The sequence below is a fragment of the Solenopsis invicta genome, chromosome 13 (genome assembly GCF_016802725.1).
Source record: "Solenopsis invicta isolate M01_SB chromosome 13, UNIL_Sinv_3.0, whole genome shotgun sequence".
Classification (NCBI taxonomy): domain Eukaryota; kingdom Metazoa; phylum Arthropoda; class Insecta; order Hymenoptera; family Formicidae; genus Solenopsis; species Solenopsis invicta.
In genome coordinates this window covers 4,101,928-4,116,176 of record NC_052676.1, presented here as the reverse complement: position 1 = coordinate 4,116,176, position 14,249 = coordinate 4,101,928, and the positions used below count along the sequence as shown (strand labels likewise).

The following is a 14,249-nucleotide window of genomic DNA, read 5'->3' as shown; positions in this document are numbered from 1 at the left end:
GCGAATCCCGCCCGCACGTTTCCAATCGCATCGAAATTGTTTCGCAAGTACCGTTTCCACGCGCGGAAAAACGAATTTCGAAGAAAAGTTTCAGCGAAGTGTGGCCGGGAACTGACAGTCGAATCCAGTGAGATATTTCGTGAAAACTTCGTGAACATCCTACAACGTGAGTCAAAAAAAAAATACACTGTAAAATGCTAACGTTATCGTAATCAAAATATATATTGTACGCACGCAAAGAGGCAAAACTGTAATGATTTATTTTATTAAAAATGATATGTTATTCTGAATTTTAAAAATATTATTATCATTTTCTAACTAATTTTCTAGAGACAGTAAGAAAAAAGCCAATGACAATTCATTTTTCTTCGTATTTTAATTGAGGAGGATTCTAATTGTGGTGACAAAATGTTTGCGCAAATTAGGTAATATTTTATTGATATTAGAGTTGTAACTATAGTTGAAAAGGTAAAAACTTTTAATTTAATTTAGTTAATTTTGAATAATTTAATGTTTAACTCTTTAACCAGTTTTATTTTTAAAGCACATAAATATTAATTCTTTAACTTTTTTCCTACGTTAAAAATTGAACCATGTAAAAGAAAAAAATACATTGCCAAATAAAAACCAATATTTCTTTGCTATTTAATACAGCTTAATTTACAAAAAAAAATATTACATTTATTTGAAGATCTATGTTATAATTGTTTTGAGTAATTTAAATTAATAAAATTAGGAATTTTTAGTTCAATATGAATAATGCTTTTCAAAATTAATTTTTAATTTAACTTAATTTAATCTTAACGTAACTTTTAATAGAGTTAGCTCTTCGTTCATGTAACTTTTAACGTACCTAAATTAATTTTAGAAGCCCAACTAACTTTAACTTAATTTAATTTAAAAAACATTAACTTATCTAATTTCAATATACACTGAAAAAAATTACTAAATTTACTAAATTTTAATAAATCTTTTTTTGTATATTTGCAAGAAAATATTTACTTGCAGTACATAAATATTTACCCAATAAAAAAAAAACCCGATAGTTAAATTTAACTAGTTGTTCTTTTACTAAATAAATATATATTTACATTCAGTAAATATTTTCTTGCAAATATACAGTCAAGTATTTATTAAAATGTAATAACTTTTATTCCAGTTTATATTTAAACAAAAGACATCGATACCCACGTTGGAAGCTTTTTATTAGCGCTCTTCCCTTATTTTATTTTATTTATTCTTACAGTCTTATTTACCTTTGCCTTTCATTGAATTTTCTTTTGTATTAACTCGCTTTATTTCCCCTCATTCTGTAATACTTATTCCATACTTACAACAATTCTTGTTCAGCCGGAAAGTAACGGTTGGATAAAGTTCTCTCTCTCTCTTTTTTTTTTTTAAGCGGACAAGTATTTTTCTAAATAAATGTTTTCCTAAAGCGGGTATACATTCTTCCCGAGCAATTTCTTCCCGACGGAGGGGAGATGTTGCGAAGTATAAGAAATAATGTGAAGTAGGTCAATCGTATTTTAAGTCGGCGAAGTCTATACACTTCGATGAGCGGGGCCAGCTGCAACCCGAGATAAGAGGCGTCGCCCACGTCACGTTCCCCATGAAACGGAAAAGCGGAAAATTTACCCCATAATTCCCCCGGAGACTTAATCTTCCTTCTTACTTTATTTTTTTACTTTTCGTATAAATTTCGCGCGCTCTCATGCGGCACGATAGCGATATTAATTAATCGGTGAAATCGATTCCCTTCTTTATAAACACAACCCCCCCTCTCTCTCTCTCTCTCTTACCCTCTTGTTTCTCCCCTTCGATTATAATTCAAATTATTGAATCTTCAAACCGTCGTTTTCAATCATTCACGTTGTTCTAAATTAGATTTTTATTTTCTTTGTGAGGATAAAATTAAAGAAAAAAAAAAGAATAACGAAATTTTTCCAAGATTTTTTTTTAGCATTGCAGGAGATCCGCGCGTTTAAGAATCTCCAAAAAAAATGTTGCGAGAGTTTCCGTGGGAGGAAAATCGAATGAGAGAGATAGAGAAGTGGGTTAAACACTCGCGAAATAATCCACTTTCTATTGCTCCAAACCGATTCGATCGAAACCAATCGGTGGCCCGCATCGGTGAGCAGTGATTTCCGTTTCACACTCTCGTGAACCCGTTGCCGTTCCACCCCCATACGAGAAGTGAATGCGAGAGGGGAGCATGGCTCGCTGGAGCAGCAGGTAAGGACCGCGTCCCAGTTTTACGCTGGCCATCAGGACTACTAGTGCCACCGGAATACACAATAATAGTAATCGTTGCGATTGCGTAAAAAAAAGAGAGAAATTTCGTTTTGTAACAAATCTCGCGCGTTTATCTCGACTTTAAACCCTTTTCTCGAGTAGCAAAACGAATTATAATTTACTCGTTACAAGGGCAAAAAAAATTGGCTTAAGATCTAATTAATTTGCAATGGTTAATTTAATAAAAATTAATCGTTATACTTTAAAAATAATTAATTGCAAATTAATCAGACCTTATACTCGAAAGTTAATCATATATATCAATTCGTTAAGCCACTTAAAGATAAAAATTCAGAAAATCTTCGTGAAGAAAGAGAGAAAGCAGATTCGCAGATTCATTAATTTCTTTTAATATTAACGAAGTCGTCGAGTTAACGTCATGGCGAGCACGAATGACAGCGCGACCGCGGCGGACTCTTCGAAAAAATCCGTGGACCTCGCGCGCAAGGAGCTGAGCGCGATATTGGGAAAAATGAACGGCCTGAGACTTCCGGTTAAAGCCTGGCGGCTGCTAGGCGCCCGCTCGCGACTGAGACCCATGAAACTGATAAAAATCCGCGCGAGGCACCTGTGGCTCCTCTTGCTGATCGTCACGTGGCTCGCGGTGCAAGTCTCGTGGACTTACGTGCTGGCGTATCGATATAGCAAGGTGAGGGAACGAATTTACACGTCGTCCTATTTAATTTAACGTTATTTCTATCCGATATTTGCAATGCGATACATATCTACTTCGACGGCGACTCTATATTAATCCCTCGATTAGACGTCACGAGATACAGAGAGATCGCGTGGATTATTTTTACCAGGTAAATTAATAATAATCATACGTGAGACGACGAAACGACGAAGCTTAAATTTGAACGTTCGAAATCGCGATTAAGTATAAAGTTTCCTTCGACAGGTGACAAAACTCAATTTTCACTGAACGGGAAGAGAAACGGTTGTGCTGATGTATCTAAAAATTAAAAGCCAGATACGGATCTAAAAATAATTCTGTTGGATGATCGAAGTAATTGTGGAGGACGTGCGCGCAAAAAGTTTTCGACGTTCCAACGAGCAATTTGAGTGTCCTACATAATTATTTTGATAGCAGTATCGAAGCTAAATTTCGAGATACCGTATAGAAAACCGTGTATAGAAATTAATTGCGCTTTGTTAGCGGCTCTAGTGGATCAGATAACTGCGAATCATTGTTTTCCAGTGCTGGATAACGACGCCCTCGTTTGTGCAAAAACTTTTCCGACCGCCGCAAGACTGTTCGATCTGCCGGGATGTTCAACAGGTTGACAAACTCTCCGCCGTCGATCCAACGATCTTTGAGCAACGGTACTAAAACGCGATACTGTACAGTAATTTATGCGCCCGGCATTCTTCTTCCTATTCAAAACAATTCTCTTAAACGTACAACAACGTGCAAAAAATTAATTTATTTTTAATTAATTTACTTACGACATAAACATCGTCGTTGAATTTTTTTCGAATTTTCTCTCGATTATACAAGTTCAAAAAAAAATCTAGAATGAAAATAGTCATTTTCTTTTTTTGAGAAATTTGCAATTAGAGTTGCAAAAACAGAATATTTTTACATACTTTGCAGATTAACTGTAATGCGCGCGCGAAAAGTTTTATTGCAATTAAAATTAAGTCCTCAAAAGGAATTTTTTATGTCAATTATGATTAATAAGATATTCACGGTTAAATATCGGAACCTATTATAAAAAGGCTACTCAACATTCAAAAAATATAGGAAATGGCTAATTTCGAACTAGTGTTTGAAAAAAGTTTTTGTTAAACTGTGTTATAAAAATCGAACATAATTATTAATAACGTTAATTTATCTATTTCTATCGCTTTCAAATTTCGATCATAATTCATAAAAAATATTTACCTATCTATTATTAACTAATTCGTTCAATAAATAAAATTTTTTAAGAATTAATCTACCATTTAAAAGAACAACGCTGTAATCCTTCAAAGAATGAATTTATCATAGGAAAAAAACTTCTCGTATCCGTTTGCAACTTAATGGTTCATTTTTATTTATTTATTTATACGCAACACATTTAGCAATAAATATCTTCGCGGAAGCGCCTAATTTGGTATCACTCCACGATTGTACTTTACTTGTAATTAGCTACGCGTATTCAGGGAAGCCGGTGGTAATAAACGATGCAATGGCAAACTGGACAGCACCTAAGGTGTTCTCCTTCTCGTTCTTCAAAACGCTCTATGACGGCGAACAAGCGAATTGCCAGTTCTTCCCGTACAAGACGGAATTTCGGAATCTGCAGGACGTCTTCGACATGAGCGCCGATCGAGCCATGATGGAGAAGGGCACGACGCCGTGGTATGTCGGATGGTAGGTTACATCATAGTCATATTTGAGACCTTTAGACGCATACAGAAATAAAACGAGCCATTGAGTCCTCTAAACTATTTTTCGCGGTATTCCCGAGAGACTTTCGATCGTCAAATTTTTTATCCCTAGTAATTTTTTAGAGAAATCTCACAATTGCACAGAGAAAATTTCTTCTTAGAGCTTATCCTGAAAATTATTGCAATCACGGAACAACATGGCATTTGGAAAAATTTTACTATAATTTTTGTAATATTTAGTAAAATTTTAATATTTTTTGAGCAAAGATAGAAAAAGGTTTAGAAGTAGTAAAAAAATAGAGCAGGAAAAGGTAAGAACAGTTAAAAAGCATACGAAATTTAGAAAGGCTGAATAAAGTTTCAGAGATTTTCAGTCCGTTTATTGATATCCGCTTATTTTTGTTATCTATTTTTATTTATATATATATTTCTATTTCTATTTTATTTTATATTTATTTTCATTTTTATCGATTTCTGATTCGAATTTATTTTTGTTAGATATACGCGAGATAATTTTTAGGCATTTAGTTTACTATGAAAATCATACACATAGAACACGAAGGTATGAATTCAGTTGGATTATAATCAATCTTAGAGAAGATTATCTTGACTTAATCTAAATCTAGAATTGAAATGTGCAAATTTATCACTAATTACGTAATAAAATAATTACGTTCTCTTAACTGCGATGGTTTCAATTTGCATTAATGTGTGATTTTTTTAAATTTATTCTTTGGAGCCTTTATAGTGTTTGTTCAATTTTTAACTTGCTTAATTCCGTTTGATGTGATCTATTAATCATCTATTAATAATTTAAATGGTTTGCAAAGATATTAAAGTTTAAGATTTTCTAAGAAAACGTTACAAAATATTAAAAAATAGAATTAGAATGTAATAGACTGTAAAATCAAAAGCCGAAATGTTTTTCCCTATTTATAATCCTTGTTAGGATTATAAATAAATAATAACAACAATATTAATAAAGTGACATTTTAATAAAATTTAATGAAATTATTTTATATTTTATTGTAGCACAAATTTAAAAATCAAAGAAAATCACATAAAATAATATTAATAGAGTAACATTTACATAAAATTTAGTCAAATTATTTTATATTTTATTGCAACAAAGAGATTAAAAAAAATCAGATAAAATTACATGACTTTCTAGAGAATAATTTCCAAGAGAAAATTCTCTCCGTATATCTTTCATACTTAATCCAAAATTATTGAAACCATTTTATTGCCATTTGAATCTTTGAAGATTATAACACCAAGAGATTTCCATTTCCGATCCATTTCCGAAGATAAAGTTTAATAGAATGACAATGATTTTCCGATGATGTAATAAAATCCGTATGTTACACTAAAAAAAAGAGTAAAAAATATTAAAATGTTTTATTTCTCTCTCCGTTTCTAAATACTTAAAAATATTTTCGTTTTAAACGCGGGCATTTAGATTTAAAATATCAAAACGTTTAATGATTTTGCAACTTTAAACGTTTTAAATCTAAACATCGTTTAAAACCAAAACCTTCTTAAGTATTAAACAAGAAACGGAGACAGAAATAAAAATATGTTAATATATTAAAATTAAGCGCTTCTTTTTCGAGCGTAATAAGATTTTCTTGAAACTTGACGGACGTAAAAGGTAATAAAAAGCGAAAAATATTACGAGGAATTTCGGTAATGAAGTTTTCAAATTGATAGTGAATTAATAACGCAATTTTTATGAGCTCCTTACGACCGATGTAAACGAATGCTCGCGATTTTATAATAATTATTAATTTCGTTATCGGAAAACACCGTAGCGCTCGCAGTGACATTAAAATAATTCGCGAGCGAAATAAATCCAGTCGCGCGAACGTAAAATATGAATTCGCCCGGCGAATCGCGCGCCCTCCGCCGCATTCCTCCGCGGACCGTCCTGTAAGCATAATTATCGAAAATACAGAATATCAATTTAAAATCGCGGACGAGACGAATAAATAATGTTTCACTCGGGCGATTCGTAATTGTCATTTTTCCGTTGTTCGACACGCCGAGAGAGAGGCGAACGCGGACGCGAGACGAATGCCAAAGCGCGAGCGGTGCCAATTATTATCGCGCGGCGTGGCGGCGCGGCGAATCATCGCAGGCAAATTAAACAAACAACTCATGTACGAAAGCTCGTAATAAATGAATCTACTCGCCGATCGCGCGATTGCCATTTCAAAATTTTTATTTATTTATTTATTTATTTCTTTTTTTGTTTTTTTTTCGGATCGATACGCACTTAATTAACGCGACGACGCTCGCTCCTCGCGACACTCGCGACGTTTACGTTCGCGCGACGTACGCGCTCCAAACAATCGCGTAAAACTCGAGCGGGCCGGTACTTCCCGACATTTCGACGAATTTAATTAGCGAGGTATAATGAAATATAATAAATTCACGGCTAATTAACGCAACACGATAATGTCCGCTTATTATTCTTCACTGCGCCCTCGCGCAGCGGTGAATTTTTAATTAGACGCGGCCCGTAGGCCTCTCGATATCGCGGGGATGCCGAAATCCGCCAATCCGCTATTATGTACAATGTTACGGGATCACCCCCGATACTTTTTCTCGGCATTGCCGATATTACGCGCTCGTTTTACGCGTTATTTAGCGACTGAAGCCCAGTTTAGATAATCTATAATTCGCGTCAGATATCGGGACGGAATTCTATTTATGACTTTACTTGGGTATTTTAAAATATACGTTTAATACATATTTTACACAACCGATGTATTTTCTGATTTTCTCCAAATATTTTTCGTATTTCGCGGCGCGTATAAGATTGAAACGTAAATAAATAAATACAATAAAAATATACACATTTCGGAATAAATAAAACTTTATTCTAAAATGTTAAAGCGAATTAATTATAGATCGTCTGAAATCGATCGTAATTCAAATGCGACGCGACAAGTAATTTTTTAATGCGAGGATTGTAACATTAATTACGCCGGTGGTTTCGTGATTTTGATCGAGAGGTCAATTGCGACTAACGGTCACGGCGAATGTTGAGATGCGATCGCAATCTCACCGCCGAGTGATTACTGAAGAGAGTATTAATTACGATTACTGAGAGAGCATTGACTAACTCGCCGGAAAGGGATCGATGGAAATTCCATTGCACGAGAGTGTTAACTAACTCGAAAGTGATTCGCGGATATTCCAGCGCACGAGTAAACTACGGTCGCACGGAGTTCACTTGACGGTACTGTCGCGACGTACCACCCGAAAAAAACGATCAGCGAGATAATCGCTTACATTATTAAGCCCACACTTTGTACGCGATTTGCAATTCAGATTTCAAGCTAGAATCCTTTTATAATTAAAGTACTTAGAAATACGATCTCACATACCGTGTGCTTTTGTAATTGTATTTTATTGTACATTTCACATGTGTAAAATATATTAAAATATATTCATTGCAGATGAAACATGCATTAAGCATACGTTCTTAAAATGCTTTCATATTAAAATTATCAAAACAATTTTATCTTAACGATGTATTACACATACAGCCCTTGCAAGTAAATTAAAATTAGAAATATATAAATATTTGTACTTTAAATAACAATGCACATATAAAAGTTGTGTGAATAATGTTATATTTTTATTTAACAATACATTGTTACAATTTATTTACCTTATTTGCTATTAAAAATTAAATTATATTAGAAAATGACAAAGATCTTTATTTTTCTGAGTATGTACTTTAAATATTCAAAATAATTTGTGCAAAATTTCATTGCAATTCTGAGCTTGGTTGTTTTGTAAATAAATAATCAAATAAATTTTCTATAAATAAATAAGTAAATAAATTTCGACCAATAAATCTGACTGGTTTAATTTGATTATGGACTACAATACAAAATAAACTATCATAAAATGGGATTTTTAGAACACGAAACTTTGTTTAATCAGTGAGTGTCAAGTCAAAACGAATGATATTGTCACTTTAAAAAAATGTAACTTAAACTGTAACTTTAAATGGAATCATCATGAAGATGTTGATGTTACATCGTAAAAATAAATTTTCGATAGCGTTAAAATCTAAATTGGCTCTCCGCTCTTTAATTATTTTTTATTAATTTTTATTAATTTTTCGAAGCTACAAATATCATGTTAACTGTTCAAATAAATTTTGTTTATTTGCGGAACAATTTATTTCTGCACTGCAATGAAACTTTATTCACAAATCATTTTAAATATTTAAAGCGCTTATATAAAAAAAGAGATGTTTTGTCATTATTTCTCAATTACGTTCAGAATTAACAATTACGTTTCTAATTAATTTCTCATTAAAATAATTTTCCACGTAGAAAATCGCTAAATTTGGTCAGTATTACTTTTAAATGCAATAAAAAACAATCTATACTTCTTTTATTATTTTTTTTTACTATTTTGAAAATATTTATAATACTTTAAATTCTGTCGCGGATCAATCATATTTCGAGTTTCTTGCAACACGAAAACGGTAAATCAGGTTATGAGTTTCACATCTGCTCCCGATTAGCGAAAAATTATCCAAACAAATAAAAATAAAAAAATTCTTATCGGTCCGGCGCGATAATTGCGATTCCCAATTCAACAGACCTGTTTTCATGCGATATTTATTCTTTCAGAACGCAATTCGAAACACGAGGCGAGTAATTCGATCTTACGAGAACTGCACTTACTTTTATTCCCGCTAGGCGAACGCTTGGAAAACTTGGAAATCTCGCAGGAGCCTCCAAACCACTGCACTCGCGCTACATTTATGACACTCGCGTCACACTTTGTCCGATAAATTGCGCGAGAAACCGACGATCAAAATATCACGCACACTCCTGACGATATCAGATATACACGCAACAGCTCGAACTAATACATCACTGACTGACGCGCGTAATTAGTCGTCGCGACCGTTTATACGACGGCAACTTCACGGCGGTGAATTATCGCGACTCCCCCCCCCCTCTCTTCGCGAAAATCTTCGTTGAAAGAAACTCTCACTCTGGACCTACGCGATCGCTCGACGATCGTCGTTTCGACTGCAGGCTCGAAGATCGCGCGGAGAAATTCGCGTTTAATCGGCAAATGAGCCAATCGACCGGGAAGGGCCGGAATCCGGACGATTCCGAAACGGGCGGCGGGCTTCGGAGCTAAACGGCGAAAGCACGTCGTTCGCGGATGTGTACGCACATATCTATCGACGGAGCCATCGATCGCGACGATATATGGTAATTGACGCGCACACGCAATTAACTGGCCGGTCGCTAAATTCCCGATTCGCGCGTTCGACGCAAGTTCAACGCGAGGAGAGAGAGAGAGAAAGACGGACACGCGCGCGTTTGCGCTGGCGCTCCGACTGTCCTGAAGCTAGGCGCGGAGAGGGGGCGTAAGTGTAACAAAGCCGCGAGGCGGCGAATATAAACAAAACATGGGCGCGCGCTTGCCCTCCCGGAATCGACATGTAAACTTGCGGAATATGTAGCACTGGTAGCATCAAGCTACCAGCACAGCGTGAAGGAGAGGGGGAGAGGACAATATTTTTAAAGAGCGATATTTATTCCACGCAAATTTTTCTTCGCTGTTAATGTTTAGATTTTAGATATTTGATAGTCTAAATAGACTGTTGGTCTCTTGTTCCGCCTTGTTGTAACTGAAAGACGAGCGGAAAGCGGAGTACACTTCACCATTCTGCATTTTAAAAAATGCGAAAATTATGTATGTAAGAAAAATAGATGCAATTCTGTCGTGTTTTCGATTCGTAAATGTCAGATTTATCTTTTTCGTTTAGCGTTTAGTAATCATCATTGATCAATGTCTGTTTTGACGTGCTTTGTCAAAATATATATTATTCTATCATGTTTTTAGTTTAGGTATGATGTACATGTTATGTAATATTACAATTTAAAAATTTGTGCTTTTTACATAAAAATAATTTTGTTTTTTTATATCATATATATTATGTATCACTTTTAATAAAATTGAATAGGTTAATATATTTAACTTAAATTATTTAACTTAAATTAAATTAATGTTAATCGATTATAAAATTAATTTAGTTATGTTGAAAATTACATGAACAAAAAACTAACTCAAAAATTATGATAAAATTAAATTAATTTAAGAAATTAATTTTGAAAAGCATTATTCATATTAAATTAGAAATTCGTAAATTTTTAAAATTAGATTACTGAAAACAATTCTAATGTGGATCATCAAATAAATTAAATATTTCATTTGTAAATTAAATCTATATAAAATAACAAAAATATTATTTTTTATATAGAAAAAAAATTTTTTTACTTTTTTTCTTTTATATCGATAAATTTTTAATTTAGGAGAAATTTCATAAATTAAAATTTATATATTTCAAAAGTAATTAGTTAAAGTTAAAAATTAAATCAGTTAAAATTAATTAAACTAAGTTATTAACTTTGTAACTTTATTATTATTCTTCTAACTTTTTAAATGGTTACAACCCAATTTTGATTTTTAATATAATATATATTTAGTATAAAAAAACAAATTATCATTTTTATATTAAATTATATAACTCGACAAATTATGTATCTAAAAAAACATGTACGTACAGATTAGTATTTAATTACTTAAGTAAGATATTATTAAGAAACGAGAGAAGTACAATAGATTGCTTCTTTATGGTAGCTCACATATGAGTCCGATTGAAACGATAATTCTACTATAAAATTAAATAAAATTTCAATAAAGTTTAAATCTGTTTCTACTATTTTCTATTGACTTTTTTTTAAACAAAATAATGGCAATTCTATCTGTACTATTAGCTCATATCCATTTTACTCTCTATATATCGATTGATATGTTATTAAATTTATTCATTTCTTTCTTCTTCCTCCCTAATTGTTGTAAATAATAAAGCAAATAGCTTTTCGCTAATGACAATTTGCGCAATATTATTACTTTGTGTTTTGGTACGCTGCTCGATTAATATATTATTAAACGGAAAAGAAATTTTATTAGAAAATAATTAAAACTACATCTCTTTAATTTCTATTATTCCTTCTCTCAGTTCTTATTAATGACGGAAATGAAAAGTATTTTACCAATAACAGTTCTTTCTCGGTTACCATTATCTTATATCCACAGCTCGCCACATCGATTAATATAATATTAGATGGAAAAGAAATTATTAGAAAATAAATAGCATTTAGAAAACAGCACTTAACTGACGACATGGAAAAAGTCGTTGTAACTCACTCGATATTCTTACTTTTCATTTAGACATTTTCTGAACAGTTCCATTAAAAAATTAAATTAATTGTCTTTTATCTGTTATTTGTGTGAAATATTAAAAAAAAACAGAAGAAGAAAATTATTACAGTAAAATTATTTCAAATTATTAATTATTTTTTATTAATTATATATCTATCTTTTTTTTCAAATAAAAAAAGGGCAAAATTTAAATTCTAGATTTTAGACTCCCCATATCTCGTCATGAATTAAGTATTACTTGCCTGCGAATATTTTCACAACTTCCGACATTCCCTCGAATCATCAATGTATGCGTACAATTTCAATAATAGGCTTATAAAGAAAATCACATTTCCAATGTCATACCAATCGAAAAACCGTCGATAGTAAATCTCGATCAGACTGATGGATGAATTTCCCGTTTCCGAAAAATCATTAACGAAACCATCAGAGAATAAAAAAAAAAATAATATTTTGTTTTTCTTTAATTATCTTCTATAGCGCTTTCTGATTGATTTTTTTTCCTCTCAGGAGCAATTGCGACGAGAAAATCGGTGTTATATTGAGGCAGCATTATCAGAGACCGTATTTTCTTCCCGCTACTGCCGAAAGCAAGAAAACGGATTGGATTTTCATGGGAAGCAACGGCTATGGCGCACCAATGCATGTAGGTTTATTTTATTATATAGCAATCGTTGTATTTCTTTTAAATGAAAAACGGTCTTTTAAAATTATTTGTTGGCATGCACACGATAGACTTTAATAAAAATTCATTGTTAATTTTATGCTACATTTTTTATAAATATATGTAAAATAATTTTTAAATATGTATTTATATTTTATTCAATTAGATATTCGCTGAGTTTAGTGATTACATTTAGTGATTACGTTTACATGAATTATTTACGTATTGTTTACGTTGTGTTTTTTCATGCAGATTTTTTTTTCACGCAGACAATACAGGCAATGTAAATTATAAATTGGATAACACAATACAGAAAAAAATAATTAAGTTATAATATATCTGACTTTAATATTGATAAAATAAAAATATGCAACGTTAAAAAATATTAAAAAAACCGAATATAATTTTTACCTTTTCTGACGAAATCTGAATCTTCAATGATCATCAATTAAATTATTTTAAATGACATGTAAAACAGTTTGCATAGTTTATTATACACCCGTAAATTATTTACATTTTATATTTTACACATAAACGCCCAACTCCGGATATTTGCATATTAATTCAAACTCTTTAACTTTCTGCATTTTAAAATGTGTTTCTTAACTATATATTAACTACATATTAATATATTAAATATATTTAATGTTAAAATGTGCACTTGCGCATGTTTAAGTGTAAAAACGGCTGTCATTAATCGTCTATTTCGAGAATGTGAAATTTTTCAAGGTGGACGATGTGGACTATCCCTCCTGGCAGGCGCAGATAAAGGGTGAAAAATTGTGGATTTTAGATCCGCCGAGGGAGTGTCACTACACATGCAAGAGGCTGGAAGTGATTGTGCATACCGGAGAGATAAGTGAGAGCTATTCGATACATGCCAATAAATAACGACCAAATTAATTGCAAAATTAATTGCTTTCCTCATTTAGCGCCAAATATGTGGGATCGACAGTTACATTCAATATTGTCCCGAATTGAAAACTGCACAGTCACGTTTAACGCTAAAGTGCAAAATATTTGGATACTACGCGCATATCCTTAGCTTGACGAGAAGATTTATTTCGCTTATCAATTTGTTTTACACAAAAACTTATTTCATTTTTTTTCAAAAATAAATAAAGACAATTTAATAAAGAAATATTTTAGCTAATTGCGATCTTTAATAAAATTTACAAGTTATTTTTATCACATACGTTTTGCATTTCCAATTTTTTGCATTATTCTGATTTAATATTGTGATTTTCCATTGCAGTCGTCTTGGACACGAATCGATGGTACCACCAAACGAAAATCATTTCCGACGATATGAGCATTACCATCGGAGCCGAATATGACTAAAGGAAGTCGCTCCAAAGTTAATTTAGTTACATGACAGATTAATTTATTATGTAATCGGAACAACTGACAAAGAAATTTATTAATTACAAGAATAAGTTCCTACGTGCGAATGTACAAAATAATAAAATTTGGTGATGAGAATAAAACATTTAATCATCATTCCTAGAATATTTTCTAGTTAAAAGAAGTTAATTTTGCAATATTATGCGCGATTAATTTATTCCGTCTCGGTATTTTAATTCATCATTCGATTTGCAGAATATTTAAAAAATGAAACGAATAGATTTTCGTATATAAA

General features: G+C 32.1%; 1 protein-coding gene and 1 long non-coding RNA gene across 2 annotated transcripts in view; one reads left to right on the top strand and one right to left on the bottom strand.

Moving 5' to 3' along the window:
* The window catches only part of LOC120359302, a 13,199-nt gene extending 3,548 nt beyond the window's left edge, over positions 1-9,651 (bottom strand). Inside the window, exon 1 of the long non-coding RNA XR_005576104.1 lies at positions 9,384-9,651. This is a non-coding gene — a long non-coding RNA (uncharacterized LOC120359302). The remainder of the gene's footprint in view (positions 1-9,383) is intronic.
* Positions 2,046-14,249, top strand: LOC105194361. Its single transcript, XM_026137001.2, has 7 exons — positions 2,046-2,303; positions 2,659-2,944; positions 3,497-3,621; positions 4,430-4,654; positions 12,457-12,592; positions 13,340-13,469; positions 13,866-14,249. Exons 2-7 carry the CDS (start codon positions 2,675-2,677, stop codon positions 13,949-13,951), a joined length of 972 nt encoding a protein of 323 aa, XP_025992786.1. The 5' UTR covers positions 2,046-2,303; positions 2,659-2,674; the 3' UTR covers positions 13,952-14,249.

What these genes read in the sequence shown, in the direction of transcription:
- LOC105194361 (XM_026137001.2), top strand. Translation starts at nt 2,675, where the DNA reads ATGGCGAGCACGAATGACAGCGCGACCGCGGCGGACTCTTCGAAAAAA. An exon ending in CCAACGATCTTTGAGCAACG is followed by an intron (nt 3,622 to 4,429) that starts GTACTAAAACGC and finishes ACTTGTAATTAG; the next exon opens with CTACGCGTATTCAGGGAAGC. An exon ending in ACGCCGTGGTATGTCGGATG is followed by an intron (nt 4,655 to 12,456) that starts GTAGGTTACATC and finishes TTTTCCTCTCAG; the next exon opens with GAGCAATTGCGACGAGAAAA.